Source organism: Odontomachus brunneus, unplaced genomic scaffold (genome assembly GCF_010583005.1).
Source record: "Odontomachus brunneus isolate Ranch 3 - 2012 unplaced genomic scaffold, Obru_v1 Obru_scaffold_178, whole genome shotgun sequence".
In the NCBI taxonomy this organism is placed as follows: Eukaryota; Metazoa; Arthropoda; class Insecta; order Hymenoptera; family Formicidae; genus Odontomachus; species Odontomachus brunneus.
In genome coordinates this window covers 563141-577212 of record NW_022639628.1, presented here as the reverse complement: position 1 = coordinate 577212, position 14072 = coordinate 563141, and the positions used below count along the sequence as shown (strand labels likewise).

The window sequence follows — 14072 nt, the reverse complement described above, 5'->3', positions numbered from 1 at the left end:
GGGGGGGGGGGGGGGGAGGGGCGAGCATGTAAACACGCGTGCGCGAGCACGTGCTTGAATATCACGCCATAATACTCTCAACCATCAAGACGAGCACATCGGGAGCTGTCGCTTTATTTTCTACATTATTTCGTGCCGATTTTTAGTACCGCGTTTCGACTTCGCGACAATTGAGGCGAGAATTAGAACAAATTAAGACGCGTACTCCTCACACGAGTAGGTTCTGCGGGCTTTACCGCGCAGGTAATTACCGCGTTTCATTTACTTTTCTACTTGTTAGATAGAGAAACATCGCGATCGAATTCCTCAATGCCGATCAAATATTATCATCATCTATTTATTATTCGTGTATTATTACTTTTTTATTCGGTTGTTACTTAATTATTTTTATTACGTATTGGGAAGCGAGCGTGCAGTTACGACGATTTCCTTACCTCGTCTTGCGGTCGTGTGTTGAACTAATTGATATTACCGGATATTATTAAATGGTTGTCGATCAGATATTAATATCATCATCCATTAATATATTAATCGGGTATTATTACTTCTTTATTCAGTTACGATTTAATTATTTCTTATTGCGCATTGGGAAGAAACTCGAGCGTGCTGTTACAATTTTTTTTTTCGTTTTGCTGTCGCGTGTAACTAATTGATACTAAATTATTGAATTACTAAATTAAATTTCTGTCACAGAGATTCAATAGAGCAGACGCAGTGTCGCGGCTCTAGAGCATGCAATGTCTGGGGGATGCCGCGCCGAAGGATTCGGCTCGGGCCTGGCAGAGTTGGCGCGAAAGTGAGTTTTACTAATTTGAATTCATAATTTCGATAAATCCGATAAAACTGGAAATTCTCTTGTTTAAAATCGAGTTTCATAATGCCTCCATTGTCGTGTATAATACTAAATTAAATCTGCTTTCTGTTGCAGAAACAAAACAGACGACCAGCCGACTCTTAGGAGCAGCTGCGCCGGAGGATCTGGCTCAGGCCGAGCGGGGTTAGCTCGAAGGTGAGATTCATTAATTAACATTTGTAATTAGAAATCCGACAAGATTGATAATTCTCTTGCTCGAAATCGAGATAATTTGAATTGAATCAAAGATCGCGTTAAATTTTAATTATACGCGAGAAGAATTTTTTCTAAGTAACGTCACCACTTGAAAAATTTTGGTTTGTTCTGATTAAAAGATTTATTTGTAACGTCGAGAAAAAGGAAAGTAGAATATTCCGAGTGTGAATGCATTCCGAAAAAATCTTCCATCGTAAAAAATATCGTGTTTATTTTTTTTAATTCTTCAAACTTCTTCACTCAAATCGTTATTAATGCACGAATCTAATCGGCGAAATGGCATTTTTCTGTTCCAGAAATGAAAGCAGAATGTGGCTACCCTGATCGGCGGTTTGGTGAGTCAAAACAAGAAACATATTGATAAGATAAAGACAAAAAGTCTTTCAATGTAGTGCATGCTTATCGAATCAATGCGATTTACTTTGCTGTAGTTGTAGTATGTGTACGTGCCGTCCAATGAAAATCACACAGCTCGAAACAACTGGAAGATCGCTTTGTCAAATAATAATATTAGTGATAAGGCATATTTTATATAAATTTTCAAGTATTTTTCTCCCAATATATATATATATATATATATATATATATATATATATATATATATATATTTAGAAATTGATTAACTTAGATTATTGATTGGTCGACGATTTTTGTTGGGGGAAATTTTGATTAATCAACTCCAACACTATCTAGTAGATGCGTAAAGTATTGAGTATACACTCTGAACATTCAAAATTTTGTAAAATTATTCAGTTTTATTGAATGCGATCTTCCAAGTCTCTTGAGCAGTGTGCCAACGCGCAAAGAGATTGCGCCAACGCCCAAAGGGATTGCGCCATAGAAAATGTGCAATCACATCACCCGCGTCAGGAATCTTCCGCCGGTCAGTAATTTTCTCAATTTTCTTAATTTTCTCTCGCGTGAGTTTGAATTGCGATTGCATTTCATAAAGTAGAGTTCGTGCTTCGTTATTAAGTAAAATTCGATATCGTGCGACACCTGCGCGAAACGATCTAACGTGATTATATAAACTGCTCGCAAAATTAACTTCACGATCGTCGAAAAATTTTCAGGTTTTAATTTACTTAGAGTTAGAATTTCCTAACGCGGAACACAATAGAGACAATGCTAGCGAGCGTTGATCTCTCGCGAAAAACGCGATATGCACAAATCAGACATGCAAGCATTTGTTTACTTACGTGGCGTACAATTTCCATCGTACGAAGACAGAGGTCTACATCGGTAACATTTTTTTTGCGTGAATTTTGGGCAGAATCTTTATCTCTAGCATCACAATTTTCATAGTTTTTGATTTCTTATTCACGCTCGCATTCGCGATTATAAATTTGATAGGTTTGCAAATTTCACCGGATCGTATTTATGGAAGAGTCGTGAACAAACTTCGCAGAAATATTGCGAAGTTGTTATCCGCAAAAACATTGCGGAATTGTCTTCGCAAAAGTATTGCGGAGCTGTTATCCGCAAAAATATTGCGGAGCTGTTATTCGCAAAAATATTGCGGAGCTGTTATCCGCAAAAATATTGCGGAGCTGTATTGCAGCCTACTACAAGCTACTAGCTGCACCATCGAAACGTTACATTAGGGATATTCCGTGTCGTACGTGAGAATTTTGCACAGATTACTTCGCCCACGCATCGAAAGATTTCATGAGATCGGCCTTCGATTCGCGTCGCGTGTTCCTTTCGCTCGCAGATTCCATTTTCTTTGTAAGTGATTAGCTTCGCGCGTGTATCAAAGCGATACAACTCGATCGGACCGTTGTTGAGTTCGTTGCACATACCCATCGTTTATCGGAGTGTATCTCCCAAGAGAGACGGAATTTTTCGTGAAACCTTCGTTAGATTACCGTGGTCGGGAGTGAATTACAGGCGATGTGGGACGCGAGGACCATTGCAGTGTCAGATGCAGCGACAAGATAGCTGGTGGACCCTGGACACCGTGGGACGACGCGCAATGGTGAGCGCTCAATTTAGACGCACATATAGTAGACATAAAGCGTCACTTTACGTAGATTGCATGCATGTAGACGTAAATCGCATTGGGTTCGACGGGAAGTAAAGTAAGAATTGGAATTTGCAATTCGCTGGCATTACGTAAGAATAATCCAACCAAAGAATTTAGCTCTGAGATTTTCGCAATTTTCGCAATTTCAAAAAGTCAAGCATTTTCATTTCTTTAAGAGTACTGACTAGCTCAATCTTTAGAAAAATGTGCAAAAAGACACTGGTAAAAAATAAAAAAAAACTGTTTCTTAATTAATTTCAAGCATCTATAAGGCTTGAATTTATTGTTTGATTTAAAAAGATATGAATGGAGTATCCATTGATAAAAGTTTATAATTTTTTTAATTTGAGCATTCTTGCATAACAATGGCCAATTGAAATTTCGATTCAGCGGACTTCCTTCTCGTCGGATTGTTTCTTGATGATACATTAAACTGATATATTTCAACATGTCATATTTATATGTTCTGTATATGTTATATATGTTTTTTTATGCTCTATACATGTTTTATGTATACCCTATATATGCTTTATATATACTATTTGATTAATATACTTTATAACTTGTTATGTCGTATTATATACGATATATTATCTTCTCGGCGATATTTTCTTATGCATACGCGTTTGTTGTTGATAAGACGACAAATTAAATTTCAACAAATTAAAGACAACAAATTAAATTATTAAGCCAAGACTCGAACCGAAATGTTTTGATTTCCCGCTAAATTATTAAACCGAGATTCGGAACCGAGTGTTTTGAGATTCTGCTAAACGATTAAGCCGAGATTCGAACGGATATGTTTTGAAACGGATATGTTGAGAATTCGCTAAATTTTGAAGCCGAGATTCAACCGAAATGTTTTGTGCTTCCGCTAAACTATTAAGCCGAGATTCGAACCAATGAGTTTTGTGTTTCCGTAAAATCATTAAGACGAGTTACTTAAGCCTGGGATAATTTTTAAAGTTTCTTAAAGAAATTTTTGCGTTTGCAAACGTATATTTTCAAAAATGACGTAAAATGTGCGTATTTCGGATGACAATATGCCTAATGTCACTTTACTACCACAGTAACACGCTCAGAATCTTGAAAATAATTTCTCAATATCCCAAAGTCGCGCCCACAACGTTAGATTCTTTGTAGCAGTATATTCGGATTTTCGCGCATGCGTAGTGGTACCTAATCGGCGCATGGGCCGAAAGTCGGTCATGTTACTGCAGGTTAGGTCATATAGTGTTAGCGTGAAGAGCACATTCTGCGATAATTTCTTAGAGTTTTTTAAAGTAACATTCGCGTTTGAAAAGTTTTATTTTCGAAAATTACGTCAAGTCTGCGTATTTCGCTGTGCGTCGTCTCCTGGATGACAATATGTGTTAGTATCACTCTACTTCCTCAGTAACATGCCCAGAATCTTGAAAATAATTTCCCAATGTCCCAATAGTAATTTTCCAATAACCCAAAGCCGCGTTCATAACTTTAGTTCCAACTTAGCGTCATAGGAATGCCGGATTCTCGCGCATTGGCCGAAAGTCATGTTATTGCAGGTTATTTAAGTCATGTAGTGTTAGCATCTAGAGCACATTCTGGGATAATATCTTACAGTTTTTTTAACTAATTTTCGCGTTCGCAAAGATGTATTTTCGAAAATGAGGTGAGGTTTGACTATTTCGCTCTGCATCGTCTCGCGTATCACGTGGGATGTTCCGCTTCATTTTCGCACGTATTTTCATGAAAAAGGCTTTTTCATTCGATGGAGATAGAGAGAAGTAGTCTTTGCAGAAAGATTCGATGTCGTGATGGTAACTGTTCATTATCGTTTTCGTCTTATATTGTGGGATGCTCCGCTTTATTTTCACATGTACTTTTACTATGCAAAAGGGTTTTCATTTGAAGGAAGTAGAAATAAGTAAACTTTGCAGAAATTTTCGATGTCGTGATAGTAACTGTTCTTAATCGTTTTCGACTCATATTATGGGATGCTCCGCTTCATTTTCGTACGTATTTTCATCATGCAAAAGGGTTTTTAATTCGACGCAGGTAGGAAGAAGTAATCTTTGCAGAAAGTTTCGATGTCGTAATAGTAATCGTTCCTTATTGTTTTCATTTCATATTAATGAATGTTCAGATTCATTTTCGCACGTACTTTCACCATGTAAAAGAGTTTTTAATTTTATCGAATCAGCAAGATTTTATCGAGACAATAGTTTTGCAAAAGTATCACGTTAACGACATTTCTCAACAAATTTTACTTTGTGTTGACTTTACTAAATAAGAAATGCCTTTGTATAGTAAAAGTACACGCATAATATCAATGAAATAGGTCATTCCTACCTCAAGAATGAAAACGATGTGCAACTATTGCTATCGTGACACTGATTTTATTTTTCAAAAATTACAGCGTACTGACTGCTCCAATTTATACGATAAAATTATATGCGAAAATAAAGTGTAACATTGGTCAGTGCGAAATGAAAATATCTCGAATTACCGTTGCTAATTATATAGAAAACTCAAATAATAGGTAACGTATTTTTCAAAAAATTATTCGCAAACTACGCTCGCGCCTACAACACTCTTCTCTAAAAACTCTTTCTTTGATGCACCCAGTACACAAGCGGTTTGAAAAACTAAAAGAAATAAAAAAAACTCTTCTTGAGTATCATCAATATTTAACGTAAAGGACAATAAGAGTTCAAGCACAGGTTGAATAGTGCTATTAAAACTATTAAAAAATAGTGACCCAATCTCACAATGAGAAGAAATTTTTTAATCATCAAACGCGTTTCGGTCTAATTTCGCAGACCCTCTTCAGTGATTACAAGTTGAAAACGAATTATATTTAAGTGTCACAAAATGTAAAAGTGCGCAATAATCGGTATTACAAAGGTTGTTACAAAAGTTGTCGCTGCAAGTTTTGCTTACGGAAGCATCAACGTAAATAATTACAAATAGTCATTAAGACAAAGAAAATTTTTCCCTGGAAGACATTAGTAACTTGTTATAAGATTGGTCACTCCATCATACGTACTAAGATGCTGTGGTGTAATTATCTAAAAAAACGTATTGAGATAGAGTAACCAAACAAAGTATGAGGAAAAAATAATGATAAATACCTCAATAATAGATAGTAGAGTTCCAGGGAGATGTCAAGCTAATGAACGTGTACCTCCGAATGCCGCAAGCAGCACAGAATTATGTGTTTATATTTACTTGGTACGAATTACAAACGAAAAACAATTCAAGTCAAACCAAGCAACGTATTATAACACTTTCCCAAATTCTCAGTATCAGTCTGAGAATTTAGTCCGTGTGTCTGCATTTTAATAAAAATCATCTCCGCAATCATCCTTAAAATGCAGACACACGGACTAAATTCTCAGACTGATACTGAGAATTTGGGAAAATGTTATAATACGTTGCTTGGTTTGACTTGAATTGTTTTTCGTTTGTAATTCGTACCAAGTAAATATAAACACATAATTCTGTGCTGTTTGCGGCATTCGGAGGTACACGTTCATTAGCTTGACATCTCCCTGAAACTCTACTATCTATTATTGAGGTATTTATTATTATTTTTTCTTCATACTTTGTTTGATTACTCTATCTCAATACGTTTTTTAGATAATTACACCACAGCACCTTAGTACGTGCGATGGAGTGACCAATCTTATAACAAGTTACTAATGTCTTCCAGGGAGAAATTTTCTTTGTCTTAATGACTATTTGTAATTATTTACGTTGATACTTCCGATTCCCGTAAGCAAAACTTGCAGCGACAACTTTTGTAACAACCTTTGTAATACCGATTATTGCGACTTTTACATTTTGTGACACTTAAATATAATTCGTTTTCAACTTGTAACCACTGAAGAGGGTCTGCGAAATTAGAAACGCGTTTAATGATTAATAAATTTCTTCTCATTGTGAGATTGGGTCACTATTTTTTAATAGTTTTAATAGCACTATTCAACCTGTGCTTGAACTCTTATTGTCGGTTTGAAGAATTTATCAGAAAAGTAGCAAGAGCCTATTTTGGAGAGAATGCGAATATCGGCAACGTGGTATTCACATTTACGTAACGTATATGTGTAAGAAAATTGAAATGATAACGTAGCACACACACTTGCATAACATTTGTGAAAAGATGATAACGGTATCATGTTAGCGCCTATTTAACGATCGTCTTTATTCCATAAGTATCTATGTGTACATAAATTCGATATCGTCGGTAAATGATGATAACGTTTTCTTTTTGATGACCGCTTTACGTTATCGAAACTTATCAAGTTCGTCGCTCGCTTCGGCATCCCCTTAAATTCCTCTCGATATAGATTATCCTTCGAATAGATAATATACCTGAACATTGTAACGGAGGCAAAGATATTTTCACAGACATTGTCTGAATTACAACTCATGGCAGAAAAAACATGTCACTGTTGTCTAATTTAAATAAGACCGTAGTTTATCCTTGGAAAATATCAAGAAGATTTCAGTAAAAATACGCGGTTTTTCCAGCGTAACTAAACGCGTGGATTAGAATTTAAAATAAAAGAAAATATTGATTAACATATTGTTTGCTTACCCATTGGCGTGGCGATTCCATATCCCTTGGTGTCCAAGAGACCACCGATTTGCGTGAGATTGCAATCTCTCTGAACGATATAATCCAGCATGGTTGACTCCATCAGAAAAGCGTAGTCACCCTGAAGAACCCGCTGGATACCTTCCTCGTAAGTCGATACAAACACTGATGGCTTCTTGTTCTCCATGAACCGCCACATTTTTTTGTAAGTCTCGATCATTGAGTCCTTTAACCGAGAAACAACATGTACAGAGAGACAAATTTCGTCGTCGTCGTCGTGGTCTTGATCAGTATCGTCATTGCGACAGGTAAAACGAGTAAATATTATTTTATAATTAACTGCCAGCGAAAGTTTCACTGAGCGGGAATGACGGGACGTAATAAAAAGCCCCAACTTTGTACGAACGGCAGTGATTATCATAATAATTGCGAGATAATTATTTTCGTATCGATCGCGCGGACCGTCTCGCGTGCAATCCTTCCTTTGTGTGCACAAGCGACAAATTTGACATAAATTCATGCGATCGTAGAAATATTTGATATTTCTTTATGAGATAAACAAGTTATACAATTCATATTTCGCATCACATCGAGAATACTTTTTCTTTTCGCATTTGAGGGGGATGTAGATAATAAAATATTAATTACCCTGAAGAAAGTCATCGTGCTTCCGCTATCGAGCGTTCCGTATGCGATATCCGTTTGACTAGCGAGATCCTCTGCATTCTCTATTGGCGTGATCATTCTTTCCACTGTAAGAAAAGCCGCCAAATTCGCAGTGTACGACGAGATGATGATCAAGGTAAAGAACCACCATATACCACCCACGATACGCGTGCTCGTCGCCTGAAGAACAGATTTTGTTTAGGATTTAATCGATTTTATCTCACAGCGCATAGTGGGAAAACGAAAAATATAAATGCTTGTCCAATCAGCTTGATCGATCGTCATATATAATAAAAATTATATTAATTTTTATTAGCTATCAAGCGATTTACAACAGCTTGTAAAGTGGATATTTCGAAAACGAGTTCGCGCGGACCTACGCCTGTTAAGACAATCTTATTTGCTCCGTGAGTTCTATTAGTTTTCAGTTAAGTCTTTAACTTAGTTGGAAATTCGATATTTTCATCCGTTCTATATTTTTCAGTCATTCCGGGGATTAACGTGTTTCATCTCGTCGGGTGGGATCCCAGTGTTTGAAAACTAATTCGAAAACTAAAGTCTGCAAATGAAAATTGGAGATTTCTCTAACAGAAGATTTCTAGTTAAGTCGTTAAGAAAATTGCGAAGTATCGTTGTGAAAGAATCTAAAGAGATCAAATACACGGTCATTTCAAAAGGTGATAATCTATTCGAAGCGTGTAATTAGATTAACGTAAATAAGGGATTATAGAAATTCAACCACTCGTTTTAATCTTCATAAAGAATCCCTCTTGTTTTTATGTAAAAATAAGCAGCTCTGATAAAAGCAATTTCAGATATTGCTCAACATTGCCTGTCAGATTTAACATATGAATAAACACCGACCATTATTCTGCATCAAATATGTAGGAAGCAAATACGGAAATATATATAACGATGTCGTGAGAATTACAGTCGTCATTATGCAACATTAACATTTTAAGGGCGTATACGTCGACTCACCGCGGGTGAAATGGCGCTAATGGCGTTACAATTTAGTTTCACGACTGTCCATTTTCGCGTAGAACGGGTTTAGAATAGCTATTGCGAACTAGTAACAATTCAAGCGATATCAATGAGGTCGTTTATGAAGCTAATTGCGATGTTGATTAACATAACGTAATAACGTTCTTACTATGTAATTTTCGTCTACATGTTGTCAATAACAAGCGGCTATTTATGCAATTTCGTGTAACGTTTCATGTCCGTATTTATCATTGCTAATGTCTACGATATTCAAACGATGAATTATTCATTATGAACTATTATCCATTACCATTACTCATTATATATTATATATTATATATTATATATCCATTATCCATTATATATTACGAACGCAAACCTTGGGATTTAAATCGCTGCCTTGCTGCATAAGAGTCCCGATAGTGAACCAGAAGCTGTTCGACAAAGAGAATTGGTTCTCGACGACATCCTGCCCGGCGTGACACGGGTGTGGATTGTTCCACTCGTATGGGCTGAACCGTGCTACGACGAACATTGTTACCGACACTAAAACATACGCCGCCAAGACGTACAACCAGATCTCGATCGCCAGTGGATTCATAAAAGAGAAGAGTCGTGCCGGGTGACTAGTTGGCACCTGTAAGGAATTTCAGGTGAACATTCACCTTGCAAAAGAGAGAGAGAGAGAGAGAGAGAGAGAGAGAGAGAGAGAGAGAGAGAGAGAGAGAGGGAGGGAGAAGAGGGAAAAAAAAGAATTTAATATTCGAAACAGAAATACTTTCCGAAACAGAACTACTTTCAAAACAGAAGTAAAAACTCTTAGTTAAGATATTAGTGAAATGAATTTTTCCATTATGTATTTGTGTTAAATTATCTTTTTACATAGGATATCTAGATATCTAAATATGCGATATTTAGATGTTCAAGCGCTCGTATCCAGATAAAATTCGTTAAACTAAACAAAAAAGTTATGTACCATTTTGTAAATTGCCATAGTAATTATTCAGATATTAATGATGGAAAATTGGCGAATAAGTACGTATGATACGTTCAGAGAAAAAGACAGTGATAGCAACTGTATACTTTTAAAGAACCACCATATAATTATTCTAACTAAAACCTTAGTTGCAATAATTACAAAATAATTGATTAAACTATATACATTATAATTCTATCTATAAAAGTCGTATAATTATCATCTATGTAATTGTCTTTACTATATTTTTCTTTAAGTGCAATGAACTTTGCACACAGTCTAAAGAGTCCTATTGTCTATTTGTTAACAAATAGAAATCGAATGGTATCGAAAAGCGGAGCTATAAATTAACTGAAAGAAAAAATTCAATTAAAAAATTTCAGTTTTGCGTAATACACCCTGTATTATGCAAAACGTTAACGCGTGCATGTATGCATAAAACATTTACATTATTTGATATTGGGATAAAAATCTCTCGTGGTTGTGACCTTTTAAAAATTAATTGACTTTTTTTAGGAGAGTGTTAAAATACTTTTATTCCAAAGTAAGTTGTTGGAAATTTTATGCCAGATTTATCTCAATTAACCGGACATGTCGTTATTAAACGTATATAAAAGAGGGGGAATTTATTAATGCTTAATTAATTTGAGCGTAATGTGCCCCGGGATGATATGTACCAACGGTGAAAGGATAAATATGTAGTATGGCTAATTTAATGGGTGTTAATTCGATCTTAATTGCCATTGAGCGCGTGACAATATCGAAATCGATTAGTGCGAACGATATAGCGGTTAAATTTGCTCGAGCTTAAATTACAATTTAATGTAATTTGTCCCCAAGTTTTCATGATCGTGTGCGCGTACATTTCAGCTCTCTACATGGAAATCCAATGAAATATACATACTTCTTACAAGCGTATTATAGAAAAAGAAATATATCTATGCGTGTTATAGAAAATATTTTCGATTGTTGAATCGCGACGTTTCACATTACTTTAAAATCTATATACTTTTAGCCCTCATAACGTATGTAAACTTAGTTTATGTGCACGTGCATTGTATAAATATTTATACACTGCGGATCACGAAATGACGTGCATTTATAAGATTGACGAGCATCGTGTTCAGCAGACTTACATGATTGAAAAAAGGAAGATAAAAATGAGAGATAAAGAGAGAGAAAAGAGTAAGAATATCGAGCTTGTTGATTTTTTATTCATATTGTACCGTCGGATGCTAAGTGCTTAACTCCGTATACTCCCTCGTCGTCATCGATAACTTCCGCGCGCGGATGAAATTAGTTGATGTAAAATTTAACGCTTATATTTTCGATAGAGCGAATGGCGATTCAAGGGGAGAGATATCGGGGTGAAAGTATCTGCCGCGGCAGTCGGCGATGAAGGGAGATAGCGAAAAAAATGGCGGTTCGATCGATCCGCGAAAATACTGGATGCGGGAAGCACGCACACAAAGAATTCGCGATATTAATATTTAACGCGGCTCGCTTTAATTCGTATATTTGACAACGCGGATACACGACGGTACAAGGGTCTGTTTTCTATTACTGAACTGGTCATACTAGTTTTTTTCTCATCTTTCTTCCACCTTTTTGTCTGTATATCTGTCTTTGTTTAAGTTTCGAAAGTACACTAGTTCAGCAATAGAAAATAAACTCTAAGTATGATATGATCGGTGTTGGATCGCGACGGACGGATCCGACGGGATGATTAAAGGATGCTTTGAGTGGGAACAGCTACTGGCTGGAACATTAATTGCAATTAAATGATCGCCTTACATTAATTAGAGAGCGTGCTCGCTGGCCGACGTCGATTGGTGCAATCAGCAAAAAGAGACTGCGCCTTTTCCCCCGAGCGCAGGAGAGGAAAATCTCTCTCGAGCGGAAGCGGGTCTTCAATCCGCATCGGAGGACAACCTATCATCGGCGCGGCGAAAAAGCTCCCATCGTTTTAATCAATTTATGAGAGATCCACTTAACGGGTTTTCGCGCCTTGCTAGTTCGTGGAAAATGTAATTGTGCAGCGAGTTACGTAACTACGGTATAACTACGGCGTTACGACTTGGTAAACGATTGTTCTCGATTGATATAATTACTCTCGATAGATTCATCGGTTTTCCCTACGTTATTCGCGATCGAATTTACTCGTCGGTAACGTCGATTGCGCGACACGATCTTTCGAGAATTTCGTCAAGTATGACACGTAATCTATAATTAATCCGCCAGTCATTCGCGACGGAAGATTATCGCGTCGCTGCCGCTTGACTGGATAACGGTGATTCGCTTAATTATCTTTATTAAGCAGTTGACTCGCGCCACGGCGGGCTGAGACGAACAATTTCGCTCGAACTTCGCGCATTAACGTCGCGGCGAATCTTCGGATGGATAATACATATAATTGCCTCTAAATCTACTATTATTATCGTAATTGTCCTACGCACAATAATGGCGTAAAAGGTTGTCGCATGATGGAAGGGCGACGGGAGATCACGTGACGCGGAAACACGCGCGATGCAGCTTGAACGAGTAATCCGTAAAAAAGCGGCGAACGATGAAGCGTGTACATGGTTTGCAGATTTCAGTTAACGACACGAAAACTCGCCGGTGATGAACTCTTTTTTTGTGTAGAATATATAAAAAAGGAATATATAAAAAATATATAAAAAAGTTCAAAAAGGTCGTTTGTTGACGAATCGAGAAAAAATAACACGTCACAATCGCAAAGCTTCCGTTAGAGACGACGTCACGGCAATATTAATCGAAGTCCATCGGGTTATTAATTATCGAAAGGGCAGAATGATTAATTTTCTCGACTTCTCACATAGAAATTGCAGTTCTGAGTAAAGACTCTTCTAGTACTTACTTTGCGCGCCGACTTTAATTCCTTAACTTCATTATTAATACGACGCCTCGACGAGTTGGGAGTAAAAAAAATAACTCGTTAAACGCCTCTTCGACGTATACAACGGTGGGAAATTATGCTTTTGCCTCGCTGTCGAGTCGAGAGCTCGCAAAGCGCAAAAAAGAAAGAGATAATATAAAAGAGAATAACGAAGGCGTAGATAGACCGAATAGGAACGACCGTTCCCGTAAATTTCGTCAGTCCGATCGGGTTTCCCGTGGAAAGCCGTGAAATTAGAGATGTGGGCGGAAGCGACCCCGGCGACGGGGCGAGCCGACGTCTATCGTCTCGTCGCGAAAATTTTATTACAAAAGCTCGAGGAATTAACTTCTCCACGGTGTCATCTCCGCCCGGCGCTACTACTGCTGTCGACCAGTGCCATTATTAACTTCGTAGTAAGCGAATCCTATCACTCGTTACGGTATAAAGTGCAGCTGCCCGAGAAGTTAGCTCCAAGCAGAATCTCGGCATCCCGAATTATTTAGCGCGAGTCGAAACTTCGGAGATTCCTGTACTGTCGTCCGAATCGGCTGGAGTTCGCGGGCAGAGACAGTCGGACGACATTGTGAGAATAATTAAAGCTTCGCGAGTGATGAGGTAAAATCGAAACGTGCAGACGTCGAACAACAAAGTGGGAGTGAGGAGGGTGCGAGGTAGAAAAAGAAGGGTGGATAGATAGAGAGAGTCGACGGGAAAACAGGTCGTCGAACAAATATCAAATTAACGGGCTCGCTAATTCGTCGCGTAAGCCGATCGATGATACATTTTGATTATTAAATCATCTACGCGCCATCACTTGCGAGTTGCTCTAATTAGTCTGCTGCTCGCTCTCCCCCCCCCCCCTTCCCAATC

The 14072-nt window shown here is 37.4% G+C and overlaps 1 protein-coding gene across 8 annotated transcripts in view; it reads right to left on the bottom strand.

The window, feature by feature from the left end:
• The window catches only part of LOC116851573 (glutamate receptor ionotropic, kainate 2-like), a 173157-nt gene that overhangs the window by 6010 nt on the left and 153075 nt on the right, over window positions 1-14072 (bottom strand). For all 8 annotated transcript variants that reach the window (XR_004379615.1, XR_004379614.1, XM_032831127.1 and 5 more), the window contains 3 exons: window positions 9707-9964; window positions 8326-8523; window positions 7678-7903 (listed from right to left, as the gene is read on the bottom strand). Coding sequence is in view for 6 of the 8 variants with exons in the window: in XM_032831127.1 (XP_032687018.1) it covers window positions 7678-7903; window positions 8326-8523; window positions 9707-9964 (682 nt within the window). In the remaining 2 variants the exon portion in view is untranslated. The remainder of the gene's footprint in view (window positions 1-7677; window positions 7904-8325; window positions 8524-9706; window positions 9965-14072) is intronic.